The sequence below is a fragment of the Entamoeba nuttalli genome (assembly GCF_000257125.1).
Source record: "Entamoeba nuttalli P19 unplaced genomic scaffold asmbl_9750, whole genome shotgun sequence".
Classification (NCBI taxonomy): domain Eukaryota; phylum Evosea; order Mastigamoebida; family Endamoebidae; genus Entamoeba; species Entamoeba nuttalli.
Genome location: NW_008579803.1, coordinates 1 through 13,732, shown reverse-complemented (window position 1 = coordinate 13,732; position 13,732 = coordinate 1). Strand labels below are relative to the sequence as shown.

The window sequence follows — 13,732 nt, the reverse complement described above, 5'->3', positions numbered from 1 at the left end:
TAAACAAAAGTATTATTAATTACAAATTTTAATTAATTACATAAACTATTTTATAATCCTGTATTATCAATATTTAAATATTAATGAATACTAATTATCAAAGTAATCATGACATGTATAATTTCAATTGTGATTATACCATTCATGTTTCAAATATTTACAATAATCAATGGATTTGATTTCAATAATAAATAATAATTTAATTTGTTATTACTTCATTACAATTACTAGAAGATGAAGAAGTGATAATCAGTAATTTATTTACTAATGTTGAATGATGTATCAATGATTGATGAAGAGTGAATAATAATTGTTAATACATTTAATTATCTAATTAACTATTAAAAATCATATAAATTACTTATTTAACTTTAAATTATTATATATCACTTGACTGTATGGAAATATAATAAATGATATGAACAATTGTTAATGAAAATTATGTAATATTTTAATGAGATGTAAATAGTAGTATTACTAAAAAACAAAATAAACAGTACTTAAAATAACAATATAACAAACATATTAACAAATAAACATTAAAATAAGAAAATGGATATTCCAAACAATGAAAATTAATATAAATACAAAAATGAACTATAACACAAAACAAAAACATAATTTTATTTTATCTATAGGAAATAAACAAGTTAGAAAAAGAACAAAAGATTCAGTAAGAGTATCAAAAGTAAAAAGAATTAAATATAAAAATATATAAATAAGAATAATAATTGAAACAAAGATAAGAATTATTTACTTCATGTAATTTTCATCATTTACTATTATAAAACTTACTATGCAACATATTTGTGGTTTTTTCTTCCATTAAAAACTAAAAATTATTCTAGTTTTTTATTAGACTCTTCTTTAATTCTATGTCTCATTTCAGGCGTTATAGTAGGAAATATAAAATAAATGAATAAAAAAGTTCATGGAATTATCTTTATATCTAGAAAAAAAATTATTATTGATGTCATAGAATGAAGGATATTTTATATAAAACTTTTTAATTTGTTTTTTTTATTAAACAATTAGAAGTAAATGAGTTTTATTAAAATGGGAATTAATTATCAATAATTAAAACAATTACTTATAAATCATGTTGAGAATAATGAACAAGGAATGAACGGACTTTTAAATAGAAAGATATAACTTAAGTAATAAAAAATATGTCAAATGAAAAATGTAATAAATACTTAGAACATAACTCATCAAAAATATTTCTACTAAGATAACATTTTAAAATAAAACAATTACAATGTATAAAATTAATACAAATAGTATTTTATATTTAAAAATAATACCTTAACAAACATTCTTTGAATACTCTTTATATATATTTATTTATCTTCTTTAATTGTAAACAATAGTTTATTTATTAAACCAATGTATTAATACAAATTCTTATATAAACGTTAAATCATAATAAATATTAAAATTATTTCTCTTTCTAATACAACCAATTTTTATTTCATAAAATGAGTGATAAAATTTTCAGTATGTGTTTGTTTTTTAGAACTTGTTTGAATAATAAAGTTAAGATCCCTATCATCTCCAAGATACTTTTTTATTATCTTCTTTTTGTTTAATTGAAGTGTTTTCATCATTTCTTTTCCTGTCAGCTCCAGTTCTTCTTCATAACTTGATATAGGTGGTGAAGAAAGAACATAACATCCTTTAATGATTGAATTAATTATTTCATCAATCCCTTCTATCTTCTTATCTATTATTTTAACCTCTTTATTTAATACAATAGAAGATATAATAGTCTGTACTTTTTTAAATAAAGACGGTGATTGAATAAGTGGTGTGTAAAGGAATCTCATAAAAAGAAGAGTGTTAATTGCTTTTCTTGCTTCTTCTTCATTTCTCTTTAATTTAGTTAATGAATAAATACCATTTAATATATAAAATAAGTCTTTAGGAATATTACTAAGTGCTTCTTTTAATAATCCACAATATGTTGAAATAGCATATTCTTGCTCAGTTTCATTTAATAAACTTAGATCAGTTTGAACTCTTTGTATTACTTCACTAAATTTATTTGTAATATTTTCAATAATTATTTCACAACTTTCTTTTAAATACAATGAATATGCCTTTGTGAAAGCTGTATTTCCTCTAAATAATGGATTACACTTCTTAGTCCATTCAATTTCAAGTTCTGCCATTTGATAAAGTAATCTTGGTACTTGCTTTCTACATTTGAAATAATGAAATAATATGTCAAAATGAGAAGAGTCATTAGTCTCTTTCTTTAATAGCTAGTGGTAAATTTATCTCAATTTTAATTATGTTAAGTTTTAAAGACTTTATAAGGAATAAAAATAAAAGAATAAAACGACAAACCGCTTTTATATAAGCCTGAAGTAAAAATGATGGAGGTGTTAATAACATTGATTGTAATTGATAGAATTGATCCTCTGTCTCTGTATCTTTTTTAATTGTTTCTACTCTAGGAGATAATGCTGGAGATACAGTTGCAGAACCTGAAAGAGAAGAAGAACTTTCTATAGCTTCACTCATTCCTTGGAGTGAATTGTGAACAGCTAATGGTGGTGACTGGCGTTCAGAAATGACAATAGGAGGTGTACTTAGTTGAAGAGCTAACACTGCGCTATTCATTAGAAATAGATAATATTTAGATATTTTCAATAAATCTAAGTTATAACCTTAGTCAAAGAAAAAACCTTTTCTGAAGACTATAAAGTGTCTCTCTAAGAGTCAGATAAAATTCTTAAATTAAGAAAAAAATCTCAAAAGATTTCTCAATGAAGAATTTTTCTTTCATTCTTATTTTTTTATTTTTTTTTTTAATACGAATATTCCGTTTTATATAACAAAAAATACCTATCAAATTAATATCTTTCAGGTGCGTGAAATGCATTTTTTGAAACTTCCTATTAATTAAATACTTTAATATAAAATAACTATAAACAATCAATAACTGAAAATTTACTTTTACATTGAACTTTTTATTGAAATACTAAACAAAATAATGAAACTTAATTGTAAAAGGAAAAAATAAATGGAAAAGAAGATGAACGTCATTTTTGTAATACTAATTTTGAAAATGAAGAAAGGAATAAATAGAAATTAATATAAAAAAAAAATGAAGTATAAAAATCAAGAAAAGTCAGTAGAAGCATTAGAAGAACCTATTTTGTATGAACGTAGTACTTTAGGAAACGAAAGATTTTGTCTATAAAACTAATTAACCTGAACTAAATAACACATTTTACAATGACTTCACCATTGAAACGCTCTAAATTTCAAGACCTTAATAAACATAATACTGAACTTGAACCAGATGATATTTATAATAGAAAAGATTGTGATTTAAATAATGATGTAAATTTATTCTTTTCTATATGCATCAATAATTGTAATGAATGGAAAGAAGATGACTCTTATCTTCCACTTGAATCATTTTATCCATGTGTAAAACCGAAAGCTGTTCATGTAGTCCAATTTGAGGAGGATTATTAATTATCTTATTACTTTGGACTATGTCAAATAAAATTTGTTATTAATTCTTTTCATTCAATTCTTTTCTGTTAAATGTTTTAAATAACAAAATAATAATTAAAAAAAAATAATAATAACAAAAAATTAATGTAAAAAATTTTTTGAGAAAAAAATAGATAAACTTATAATAAAGTTTTAATACATTTTTAATAAATGTTACAACCATCCACATATTATTCTGATAGTAATTATATTTATTCAACTGATGGACTACAATTAACTAATGCATCAGAAATTAGTATTGACTCATCAATACAAAGACCTATAAAACACTCATTTTTAAATCCTGATTTATCAAAGAAACATAATACATTAACATTCATTCTTTGCTTTTTGTTAGGGGTTTGTTATAATTTTCATGGGAATATTACAGCTGGTGCATCAATTGAAATTGGAACAAAATTAGGTGAAGTATCACTATTTTATTATCTCCCTAACTTATTTTATCTTTCTAATGGAACTACAATTGCATTTCTTGTATTTTTATCATTTGTAACTCCTAAATATCCATATTTTTCATTTTCATGTATTTCTTTAATTGGACAATATGTACTAACTTTTGTTATGATACCTTTATTTCCTCCTGTAATGAAATTGTTTAACCATTTAGATCAAAACACAATGCACACTGTTCAAAGTATTGCAATTTCAGTACTTTCATTAATTAATGGATGTTTATCTGCAATTAACTTTTCTACATTTATTTATATTTCTTCAACACTTTCACCACAACATTTAATTGCTTATATGGTTGGTAGTTCAGGTGGACCTTTTCTAGCCTCATTAATTAATCTTATTGATACTACATCGACTGAATCAAATAAATGGGTGTATCTTATTATTGTTTGTGTTGGTATATTAATTGCTCCATTAATAATTATTGTCTATTTCTTCTTTTGTTATAAAACTATTCCTCATTTTCATTCTTTGTTTCATATCACTGAAGAGACTTCATTCCTTTCTATTAATAATAGAATTCCATCAAGACTTAGAAGATTATTTTTATCTACAAAAGCATCTTTATTAGAAATTAAGAATGTTGTTGTAACATTAAAATATTCTGCTCTTTCTCTTCTTCTTGTTTCAATTTGTTCAAGTTATATTTATCCAGGAATATTAAATAATTTTAGTGTAACAACAGTTACCTATGATGGTAGAGTAGTTGATAACCCTCATTATACTTATCATCTAAATCTTGTAACATTTGTATTTACTGCATTTGATTTAATTGGTTCTATCCTAACATTTTTACCTATTGAACCATCAAAAAAATCATTACTTGGTTCAAGTATTACACGGTTAACAATATTTACTTTATTTTGTTCAGTAATAAACATTGGCAATTTATTTGTTATTAATAACAATGAAAATGATCCATTGATTCAAAGCACTGGATATTTTTTTGGTTTCATTAATATAGTGTGTGCTCTTTTACTTGGTATAACCCAAGGTTATCTTGTAACTCATTCAATACTTAAAATTTCAAAACATGTAGAAGAAAAAGTTGGTACTAATGTGACATTAATTATTATATCTCTTGGTTCAATAATTGGAACAACAATTCAAATCATGGTTTTATCCATATGCTCAGCGTTGTAATTCTCTTCTTTTTGCTTTTCTTTTTTTTTCTGGTTTATATCACACAATATTAACAGGGTATTTTTAAAAGAAACTATAATTAATAATAAATTTATTTTATAATACCATTTTGTTAATTGAAATGGCATTTCAATATCTCTTTTTTTTACTTCATGATAGCAAGTTTATTATTTTATGTAGTATGTTGTGTTGCAACAGAAGACCATAACGCATTTGATATGAAATGGTTCCCATATGATACACATGGTGAATTTTTTATTCATCCATTCTTTTCACTACTTGTTTGTATAGTTGCTATTGGAGTATTATTACTTCCATGTTTAGTACTAATGAATCTGGAATTATACCAACAACACAAACAACAACAGCAACAACAACAATGTGAAATAACGAAGTAAATTGTAATGATTTTTTTTGTTAATTCAGTTTAATAGTAAAATAATAGTTTTAAAATAATAAAAGAAAAGTAATGAAAAAAACTAGAAAAAGAAATAAAATAAAATGCCAAAAGAAGGGTTAAGTGTTTTGACTGAAAAACAATTAGCATTTTTCTTCCCAAAAGAAGAAGAAGAAACTAATGGAGATGAAATTATTATTAAACGTATCTATGCAATTAGTGAAAATGTAGAACGTAGAAAAAATATTCAAAAGTTTACTAAACTTGAAGTTCCAAGTGATTCAGAAGATATTGTTTTAGTTTTCCCATCACAAATTGCTCAAGCTGAATTAGCAGAACAAGAAGTTGATGAAGAAGAAGTTAAAAAATCAGAAGAAGATGTTATTTGTTCTGGTTGTGGAGAAAAAGGTCATTTCTTTTTCAATTGTCCACATAAAGACAGTCGTAAAGTTTCATCAGAACCACAACAAAAAGTTGCTGATTCTAATATATATGTTCCAATACATATGCGTAGACAAGCTGATGGAGATTATAATCCAGATGTTTCAATTAGATTATCAAATATTCCAGCTTCAGTTGATGAGACTGTTATTAAAGCGTTATATCATAAAGTTGTTGGTAATGAAAAACAAATTTTAAGAATCTTTTTCCCAAAAGATTATGTTACTGGAGAAAGACGTGATTATTGTTTTATTAATGTTGCAACAAAAGAAATAGCTCAAAATGCTATTTCAAAATTAGATGGTTATTTACTTGAATATGCTAAACTTGCATGTGCTATATCAAAGAAACGTCAAAATTGAATTTGATTATTATTTTGTTATCAAGTTATAGTATTTTTATAGTATTTTAAATTATTTATTTCTGTGATACTTTTTTTAAAAAGATTTAATAGACAAAATTATATATTTTTTTCTTAATGGTGACAACATTAAAATCCATCATTCATTCTATTTTGTTTTACATTTACATTCAATGCACAAATGCTTTTGTTGAATCTATTAACACTCCTTGTATTACTCAAGTTGAAGCAATATCAGATAGTATGCTTTTAAGTAAAAGTATGGAAAAATTTTCTACTCATGTCACTAAGGAATATTGTTACAGTGAATTGCCTAATAGAAAAAGTGAAATATATGGGATTAATATTTCTGATGATTGTTATGTTTATTCAAAACAAAGATATATTCATTTATATAATCATACAATTTCTAGGTGTGGTCAATGTATTGAAATTATTGGTCCATCATTGATGCCTTATAAATGTATGATTTCTGGATGGTTTACATACAATGGATCTGATATTAATGATAATATATTAAATAATATTATTCTTGTAAATGATATTGTTGCAAAGAAATTAGTTTCAGAAAAAGAAGAGTCAGGGTTTCAAATAGCTATGTCTTATTCTTCTTGTAATTATGTAGTATTACCATCGTTAATTGTTATTCGTTCTAATTCAACAACTTTAACAATATTAGTGTATAATACAAATGAACGTCTTTACTCAATTAGTAATGGAGTGTGGAGTAATGTCATTGATAAAGATGGTTATTTTTATATCGACCCTCCTATCAATGGGTTTTACGAAAGGTTGGTTGTAAGTTCAATAGAAAGGAGAACAATTGTTTTCAATAAAATTACTTCACAAACGGGAAAGGTTTATCATCCAATTTCACAATTTAGTAAAGTAAAAGAAAATAAAAATTGTTGTTTTATTCCTTCTAAAATAATTTTTAGTAATACCATTAATTATTCAGCATTAAATGCTGGCTTTAAATATTTAGTTAGTTCATTTACAATCATAAAAAATCTTTTTATTAACGATAAAATTGAAGCTACCCAAGGTGTAGTTAGTACCCAATCTATTTCATTACTTCTTAACGGAAAAAGAAATGGGATTATTATTCAATACCCTACATCTATTCAAGTCACAAAACATTTTAAAGAAACAGTTATTCAGATAAATTCATCATCATTGGTTGTTAAAGAGATATACCTTGCACAACTTAATTTAGTTTCACAAAATGACTCAAGTAATGTTCATATCTTACTTGATTTAAATGAAAATTGTAAATTCTTCATAGAAAAAGCATTTTCTAATCAATACAATCTTAGGATCGGACTCAACCAAACAATTAAAGGATTTTTTAATTCATTAATAATTGACTTCGAAACTAACGATTCTTCTATTCAAATAACTTCCGCTGAAAGCATTGAAAGAAATGAAAAATCAATGGTAGGATGTACTATAGATTCTTTCGATTGTAATTATACTGAATGTTCTGTATCAAATGATAGAGATTGTTATCAATATTGTGGAAGTTGTATGCCTGGGTTTCATTGCACTTCTTCTGGATTTTGCGAAATATCTACCTCTATTCCTTCATCATCTTTCTCATATGTTCATTTCTTGGTTTTATTTCTAATTTTATTCGTATTTATTTAATATTTTATTTATTATAAAACAATTATCAAGATAACTCTCAACTCCTTGATGAATTTCTTTTATTCTTTTTCTTAACTTGTTATATTTAAAAAGATAAAACAAAAGATTTTTAAAAATGATATATTTTATAGAATGTTAAAAGAATTTATATATTCTTTTTCTATCTCTATGTTAATTATAATTAGATAGACAGAAAATCTTAATAACAAAATCTATTTGTGTTGGTTTTAGGTTTATACAATTCAATAATGATTTATATCCTTTATTTTTTAATAATTTTATTTTTTTTTATATATGAAACAGTTCAACCAATTCAATAAGAACTGTTGACCAAAAAGTTATTTGGTGTTTCTTGTTGTAAATGTACTGGAAAAGTAGTGACGTAATGGTGTTGGAAAATGAATATAAAATAAATCAGTATATAAAACACAAATGGGTTTTTAAATAAAGAAAAAGGGTTTTTTGTTTTTTCATTAATTCTTTTAGAAAAAACAAATAAATAAAAACAATTAATGACTGCCGTTATTGGACTTCCCAATGGTGCTTTAAAACTAGTATCATTACAACCACCTAAAATATTAGCAACAAGCAAGGCTATCACAAAAACACCATCCACTGTTAATTTCATTGAATTTGATCCAAGTATTCCAGAGTCATATAGATACAGTACCGGTTCAGTTATTATAGCACTGTCACATTCGCCAGTTTTATATAAAATTAGTATTGATCCATATACTATTGAAAAATTTCCATTACCTTCAAAACATCCAATTGTGATGATGAAGTTAAATGCTAGTCAATCTAGTTTGATGTATTCTAGTCATATAGAAGTCAACTACAAACCAATTGGTCAACAAGCCTTACTTGTGTTACAAGGAGATGGGACTTTAACTAAAATTTTAAATAATAAAATTGAGTGGAGTATTAAATTAAAAAAATGGGATCTTAGAACAGAAGAATTGATTGAGCCTTTATTAATTGATGAAGAGTCAAGCGAAAGTAGTGAAGAAGATGATAACAAGTTTGATGATATTAAAGATATCAATATTGATGATATAATTGAAGATGTTGTAGACATAGATACAAATAAACAAGAAGAAGTAGATGACAATACGAAGAAAGATGAACAACAAGATGTTAATAATGAAGAAATTAAAAAAGAAGAAAAATTAGGAGGTAATAATACGATTGAACAACAAGACGACAACAATGACGATAATGAAAAAAAAGAAAATAAAGAAGAAGAATTACCACAAATTATTAAGAAAAAGAAATACATTATCCCTACAGAAATTAAAGGGTTATATGGTATTTTTGGATTAGGTGATGGATTTGTTATTGGATCAAATAAAAATGCTCTTCCAATAAGGAGATATACTTTTTCAAATGAAGTTCAAAGTTCACCACCATGTGATTTAAAGCATATTTCAATTTGTGTTATTGATGAAGAAATATTTTTAGGATGTAGTAATGGTATGATTCAAAGATATTCATTTGAGAGTAGAAAAAGGGCAATACTATCTCATTACAAGAAGGTATATAAACCAGATGACCTTGCTCATCCAGTTGAAAGGATGGATAAACGTGAAGAGGTACATCCAATGATTACTGTTCAATTGTCTTCATTCCCTATTATTTCCATTTGCCCTATTCCTAATTCACGATTAATAGCTTGTGGAACAAGTGCAGGAAGGGTTTATCTTTTTAATACCATTACAAATACAGTTGTATGTTGTTTGAAAGGTCCTCAAGGCAGTGTTCGTTTATCTTCAGTTCATAACTATTTGGTTGGAATTTCTTTAGATAGATGGATGTATGTATGGGATCCAATCAAAAAAGTTCCTATTTCTAAGACTTATCTTCATGGTCTTCCAAATGCTTTAGTTCTTCATTAATTTGATTGATTATTAATTTATGTTATATAATACAAAATTATTAATACGATAACTACTCTAAAATAAAGTATCTTGGCTTCTACACACTTGTTCTAAATATATTATAATTAAAACTTAGTAAAAATATAATAAATTTTTAATAAATAATCAAAAAATAATGAGTTTGAAATAAAAAGATGACGTGGTAATGAAAAGTTGTCAATCTGATAACTAGAAAAAAGATTTGATGTTATTCTTGTTGTTTATCACTCTGTGCTTTGGACAACATGTTGCCAACATTGCACCAGCTGACGTTGAGAATTTTATTAATGAACAAAAATTTACATTTCTTTGTTTTACTGACCCAAAAGATTCAAAGATGTTGACTAAGAAAATGGAAAAAATGAGTTCTAGTTTTGAAGAAGTCACATTTGGTATTTATAATGCATCATTAGATGGAGAAGTAGAGACCAAATATTCTATTTCATCATTACCATCATTCATTCTTCAACGACCTGGCTATCAAAAGAGATTTTATTATGACAGTTGGAGTTCTGATACTATTTTTGAGTTCTTAAAAGAAGGCACTTCTCCAGTTGCTGAGCATATTAGTTTTGAGAAAGGACAAGAACTTTTAAAGGAAGAAACAGCTAAAGAAGAAAAAGGTAAAAAGAAAGGAAAAAAAATTCATCCATTCTTTTTATTAGTTGCAAAATCCGAAACAGACAAAGAAATAATCAATAAATATATCGCTACTGCTGACGAATTAAAATTATCAGTAGAAGATCATTTCTATATTACTGAAGGAGATTTAGCTCTTTATCATAGAAATAAGGATGGAGTTATGACTTGGGATAAAAAGTTTGAACTTGACTGGTGGATGAACGTAGTTATTTTCCCAGTTTTTTCTAAATTAAATGATGCTATGACTGATATGCTTGACTTCAATCATCAATTACCAATATTCTGGTATTTCTCTGCTAAACATAATCAAACTGAACATGACACTATCAAGAGACTTGCTGAAGAATATCGTTTAAAGATGCTTTTCATTCAAGTTGATGGTAAGGACATTGAGCTTGGATTATATGGACAAACATCTGCACCATCTGCTACAATTCTTCATGCAAATGGAAGAACTATGTATCCATTAAAAAGCCTTGACAATATAAGTGAGGACATTACAAATTATTTCAATAATAAATTAAATCCATTAATAAGAAGTAGTAAAGACAAGACAGTTATCCCAGAAGTTCAAGCTGAACAACTTTTAAGAAGTGAATTTGATGATGTTGTTAAAAATACTAAGGACTTGGTTATCTTTGTTATTGACTCTTCACCATTCACTTTGAGTGTTTTAAAGAGAGATATTGCTGCTTTCCTCAATCGAACTCATGAAGTTACTGCATTCAAACCATATTGGATGAATTCTGATACTGATGACGTTCCAGTAGAAATTCAATTCACTAATGTACCCGCAGTTTTAGTACATACTAATGGTGCTTGGAATACTATGGATACTTACCCATCTCAAAAAGGAATTATGGACTTTATGTCACAATTCTTTAAATTTGAAGCATTACCAGAAATTCCTGAATCTCAATTACCACCATTAGAAGAGGAAGATGAGGACGACGAAGATATAGAAGATGACATTGATGAAGAACTTGAAGAAGAAGATGAACGAAAACCAAAGATTGAGTTAACTGTTGAACAAGTTAAAGAATTATTAAAAGACAAGTTTGTTTTAAGCACTCTTGAAGAAATCAATTGGAAGAAATTATTTAAAGTCGGTAAAGGATTTAGTGTTGACGATGATAAGTCAATCAAAAAGTTAATGGGAGATGATACATTTATGAGTTTAATCACACCCTTCTATCAAGAACTTCATCCTGTCAAAAGGTCAGTTAAACCAAAACACCAACGAGATGAACTTTAAGTTACTTACTTTATTCAATTAATTATTAAGGTCATGTTTCTTTTTTCTCCAATCCTCAATAGGAGAATATTTTCTCTTTTTTGTATTAGTATATTGAAAAATTGAATAAGTATTATCAAAATAACAAACTTGTTTTTTGTATCATTCAAATGTAAATCCACTAAAAGTTTTCATCAATATTATAAGATTAAAAGAAAATATAAGAGGTTATTAAAATATTATGATATTTTGTTTTATTTTGTATAGAGAATCTTTATAAAAATACAAAAAAATATATAAAAATAGTTTATATAGTAAATTATTGTGATGCCATTTTTTTCTAAAGTATATTATTTAATTGACTCAGACATTATAACTGACAATGTTAAGAAAGGTAGGTACTGTGTTAGACACAAAATTGTGTGATTAACAAAATAAATATTAATTATCATTTGTATTATTATTTTTTAATAAATTTTATAATTATTCAAAAAGAAGTAAAATGTGAAATTGAAAATGAATTACTGACATATTTTATTCATTAATTAATGCTATGAATAGAGAACTTATGCATATTCTAAGTATTTCGTTTAAATGATACTCATTTAATTGGTGAATTGGTCAATAATGTTGTTTAATTTCATCTTTTCATTGTCTATTTATTATAATATTCAATTTGTTTTTATTTATGGTTAGTGTCTATTGTGTAAGTCATTTCATATGAAAATCAATAATAAATAAGTCTAAACAATGATGATAAAGAGATATGAATAACATTGTATTTTATTTGCAAGTATTATACATTATTTATTTCTCACACTAAAAATTTATCTCAACACTAAAACAATAATAAATATAAAATTTAACAATAAACCAATGAGTTGAAAGATAATGAAATATATATTTTCAACAGTAAATAATGCATGAAGAATTTGACAAATTAAAATATAAATAAATATCAACACAAATATACATTTTAGATATATCTTTAATGAAAATTTTTATTGTTTTTGCTTTGAAATTGTTGATTGGAAAGAGTGATAAATAAAATAACATGTATTTGAATATTACAAGAGAAAAGAAGAATAACATCATACTGAATATTGATAAATTAAATAATCAATATAATGAAGAATAAATCAGAATTAGAAGAATAGTGATTTGTTAATAGCAATTTTTAATATTTTTAACATTCAATTTTTAATATTTTTAACATTCAATTTCTAATTAGATAACAAAAAATAACAAAAATTATAATATTTTAATCAGAATAAATAAACATGATGAATAAATAATGAGAATGATAATAGAAATTAAACAAATAACAGTAACAATATAAGAAAATTGTTAAAGAAAGAAAATAAAGAAAAGAGAAATGAAATTATGTGATTAATCCAAATGAAACATTGAATAAAAATGCAATAAGATAACATGGAAAAGAATAAATGAAAAACTAGAAAAATAAAATAAGAGCAATGACAAGAAAAAAAATGAGTATTATACAAATTGAATTAAAATGTTTTTTTATACAAATATTAGAATATACATTAATGTTTTATATTTTATTTCAAACAATTGTATATTTTAAGTAATAAAAAGAGAAAAGATGATAAAAACAAAATTCGAAACAACAATTGTATTAATAATGAAATAAAGTTGATTTAACAAACATTGAAATGCATAAAAATGTACTAAACAATGAATAATCTGATTAAAGTGAATGATAAATTATAATTTAAATATTAATGATATGATGATATAAACATATTAATAATAAGATATTAAAATCAAAATGAATAAATAAGTTTTTAATTAAACATAATTAAAATAAAGAATAATGAGAAAAAAGAATCAAAATATTTTGAATTATTGGAATATTCCATTTATTATATTTTGTTCCTAAAGAAAAATAAATAAAATATGATATATAAACAAGTTATAAATATTTATGTTTATATTTTATAATC

General features: G+C 24.6%; 8 protein-coding genes across 8 annotated transcripts; 6 read left to right on the top strand and 2 right to left on the bottom strand.

The window, feature by feature from the left end:
- Positions 1-1,466: 1,466 nt before the first annotated feature.
- On the bottom strand, positions 1,467-2,171 carry ENU1_205010 (Ras GTPase-activating protein, putative; the record flags this gene model as incomplete). Its single annotated transcript, XM_008862230.1, has 1 exon — positions 1,467-2,171. One exon carries the CDS (start codon positions 2,169-2,171, stop codon positions 1,467-1,469), a length of 705 nt encoding a protein of 234 aa, XP_008860452.1.
- Positions 2,172-2,244: 73 nt separating this feature from the next.
- ENU1_205000 (Ras GTPase-activating protein, putative) lies at positions 2,245-2,625 on the bottom strand (the record flags this gene model as incomplete). Its single annotated transcript, XM_008862229.1, has 1 exon — positions 2,245-2,625. One exon carries the CDS (start codon positions 2,623-2,625, stop codon positions 2,245-2,247), a length of 381 nt encoding a protein of 126 aa, XP_008860451.1.
- A 1,056-nt stretch (positions 2,626-3,681) lies between these two features.
- ENU1_204990 (nucleoside transporter, putative) lies at positions 3,682-5,127 on the top strand (the record flags this gene model as incomplete). The annotated part of the gene is made up of 1 exon (XM_008862228.1): positions 3,682-5,127. The coding sequence occupies one exon, from the start codon at positions 3,682-3,684 to the stop codon at positions 5,125-5,127; it is 1,446 nt and encodes a 481-aa protein (XP_008860450.1).
- Positions 5,128-5,279: 152 nt separating this feature from the next.
- On the top strand, positions 5,280-5,525 carry ENU1_204980 (hypothetical protein; the record flags this gene model as incomplete). Its single annotated transcript, XM_008862227.1, has 1 exon — positions 5,280-5,525. The coding sequence occupies one exon, from the start codon at positions 5,280-5,282 to the stop codon at positions 5,523-5,525; it is 246 nt and encodes an 81-aa protein (XP_008860449.1).
- A 103-nt stretch (positions 5,526-5,628) lies between these two features.
- Positions 5,629-6,327, top strand: ENU1_204970 (RNA recognition motif (RRM, RBD, or RNP domain) containing protein; the record flags this gene model as incomplete). Its single annotated transcript, XM_008862226.1, has 1 exon — positions 5,629-6,327. One exon carries the CDS (start codon positions 5,629-5,631, stop codon positions 6,325-6,327), a length of 699 nt encoding a protein of 232 aa, XP_008860448.1.
- A 116-nt stretch (positions 6,328-6,443) lies between these two features.
- Positions 6,444-7,973, top strand: ENU1_204960 (hypothetical protein; the record flags this gene model as incomplete). Its single annotated transcript, XM_008862225.1, has 1 exon — positions 6,444-7,973. The coding sequence occupies one exon, from the start codon at positions 6,444-6,446 to the stop codon at positions 7,971-7,973; it is 1,530 nt and encodes a 509-aa protein (XP_008860447.1).
- Positions 7,974-8,485: 512 nt separating this feature from the next.
- ENU1_204950 (hypothetical protein) lies at positions 8,486-9,868 on the top strand (the record flags this gene model as incomplete). The annotated part of the gene is made up of 1 exon (XM_008862224.1): positions 8,486-9,868. The coding sequence occupies one exon, from the start codon at positions 8,486-8,488 to the stop codon at positions 9,866-9,868; it is 1,383 nt and encodes a 460-aa protein (XP_008860446.1).
- Positions 9,869-10,094: 226 nt separating this feature from the next.
- ENU1_204940 (hypothetical protein) lies at positions 10,095-11,786 on the top strand (the record flags this gene model as incomplete). The annotated part of the gene is made up of 1 exon (XM_008862223.1): positions 10,095-11,786. The coding sequence occupies one exon, from the start codon at positions 10,095-10,097 to the stop codon at positions 11,784-11,786; it is 1,692 nt and encodes a 563-aa protein (XP_008860445.1).
- Positions 11,787-13,732: the final 1,946 nt, after the last annotated feature.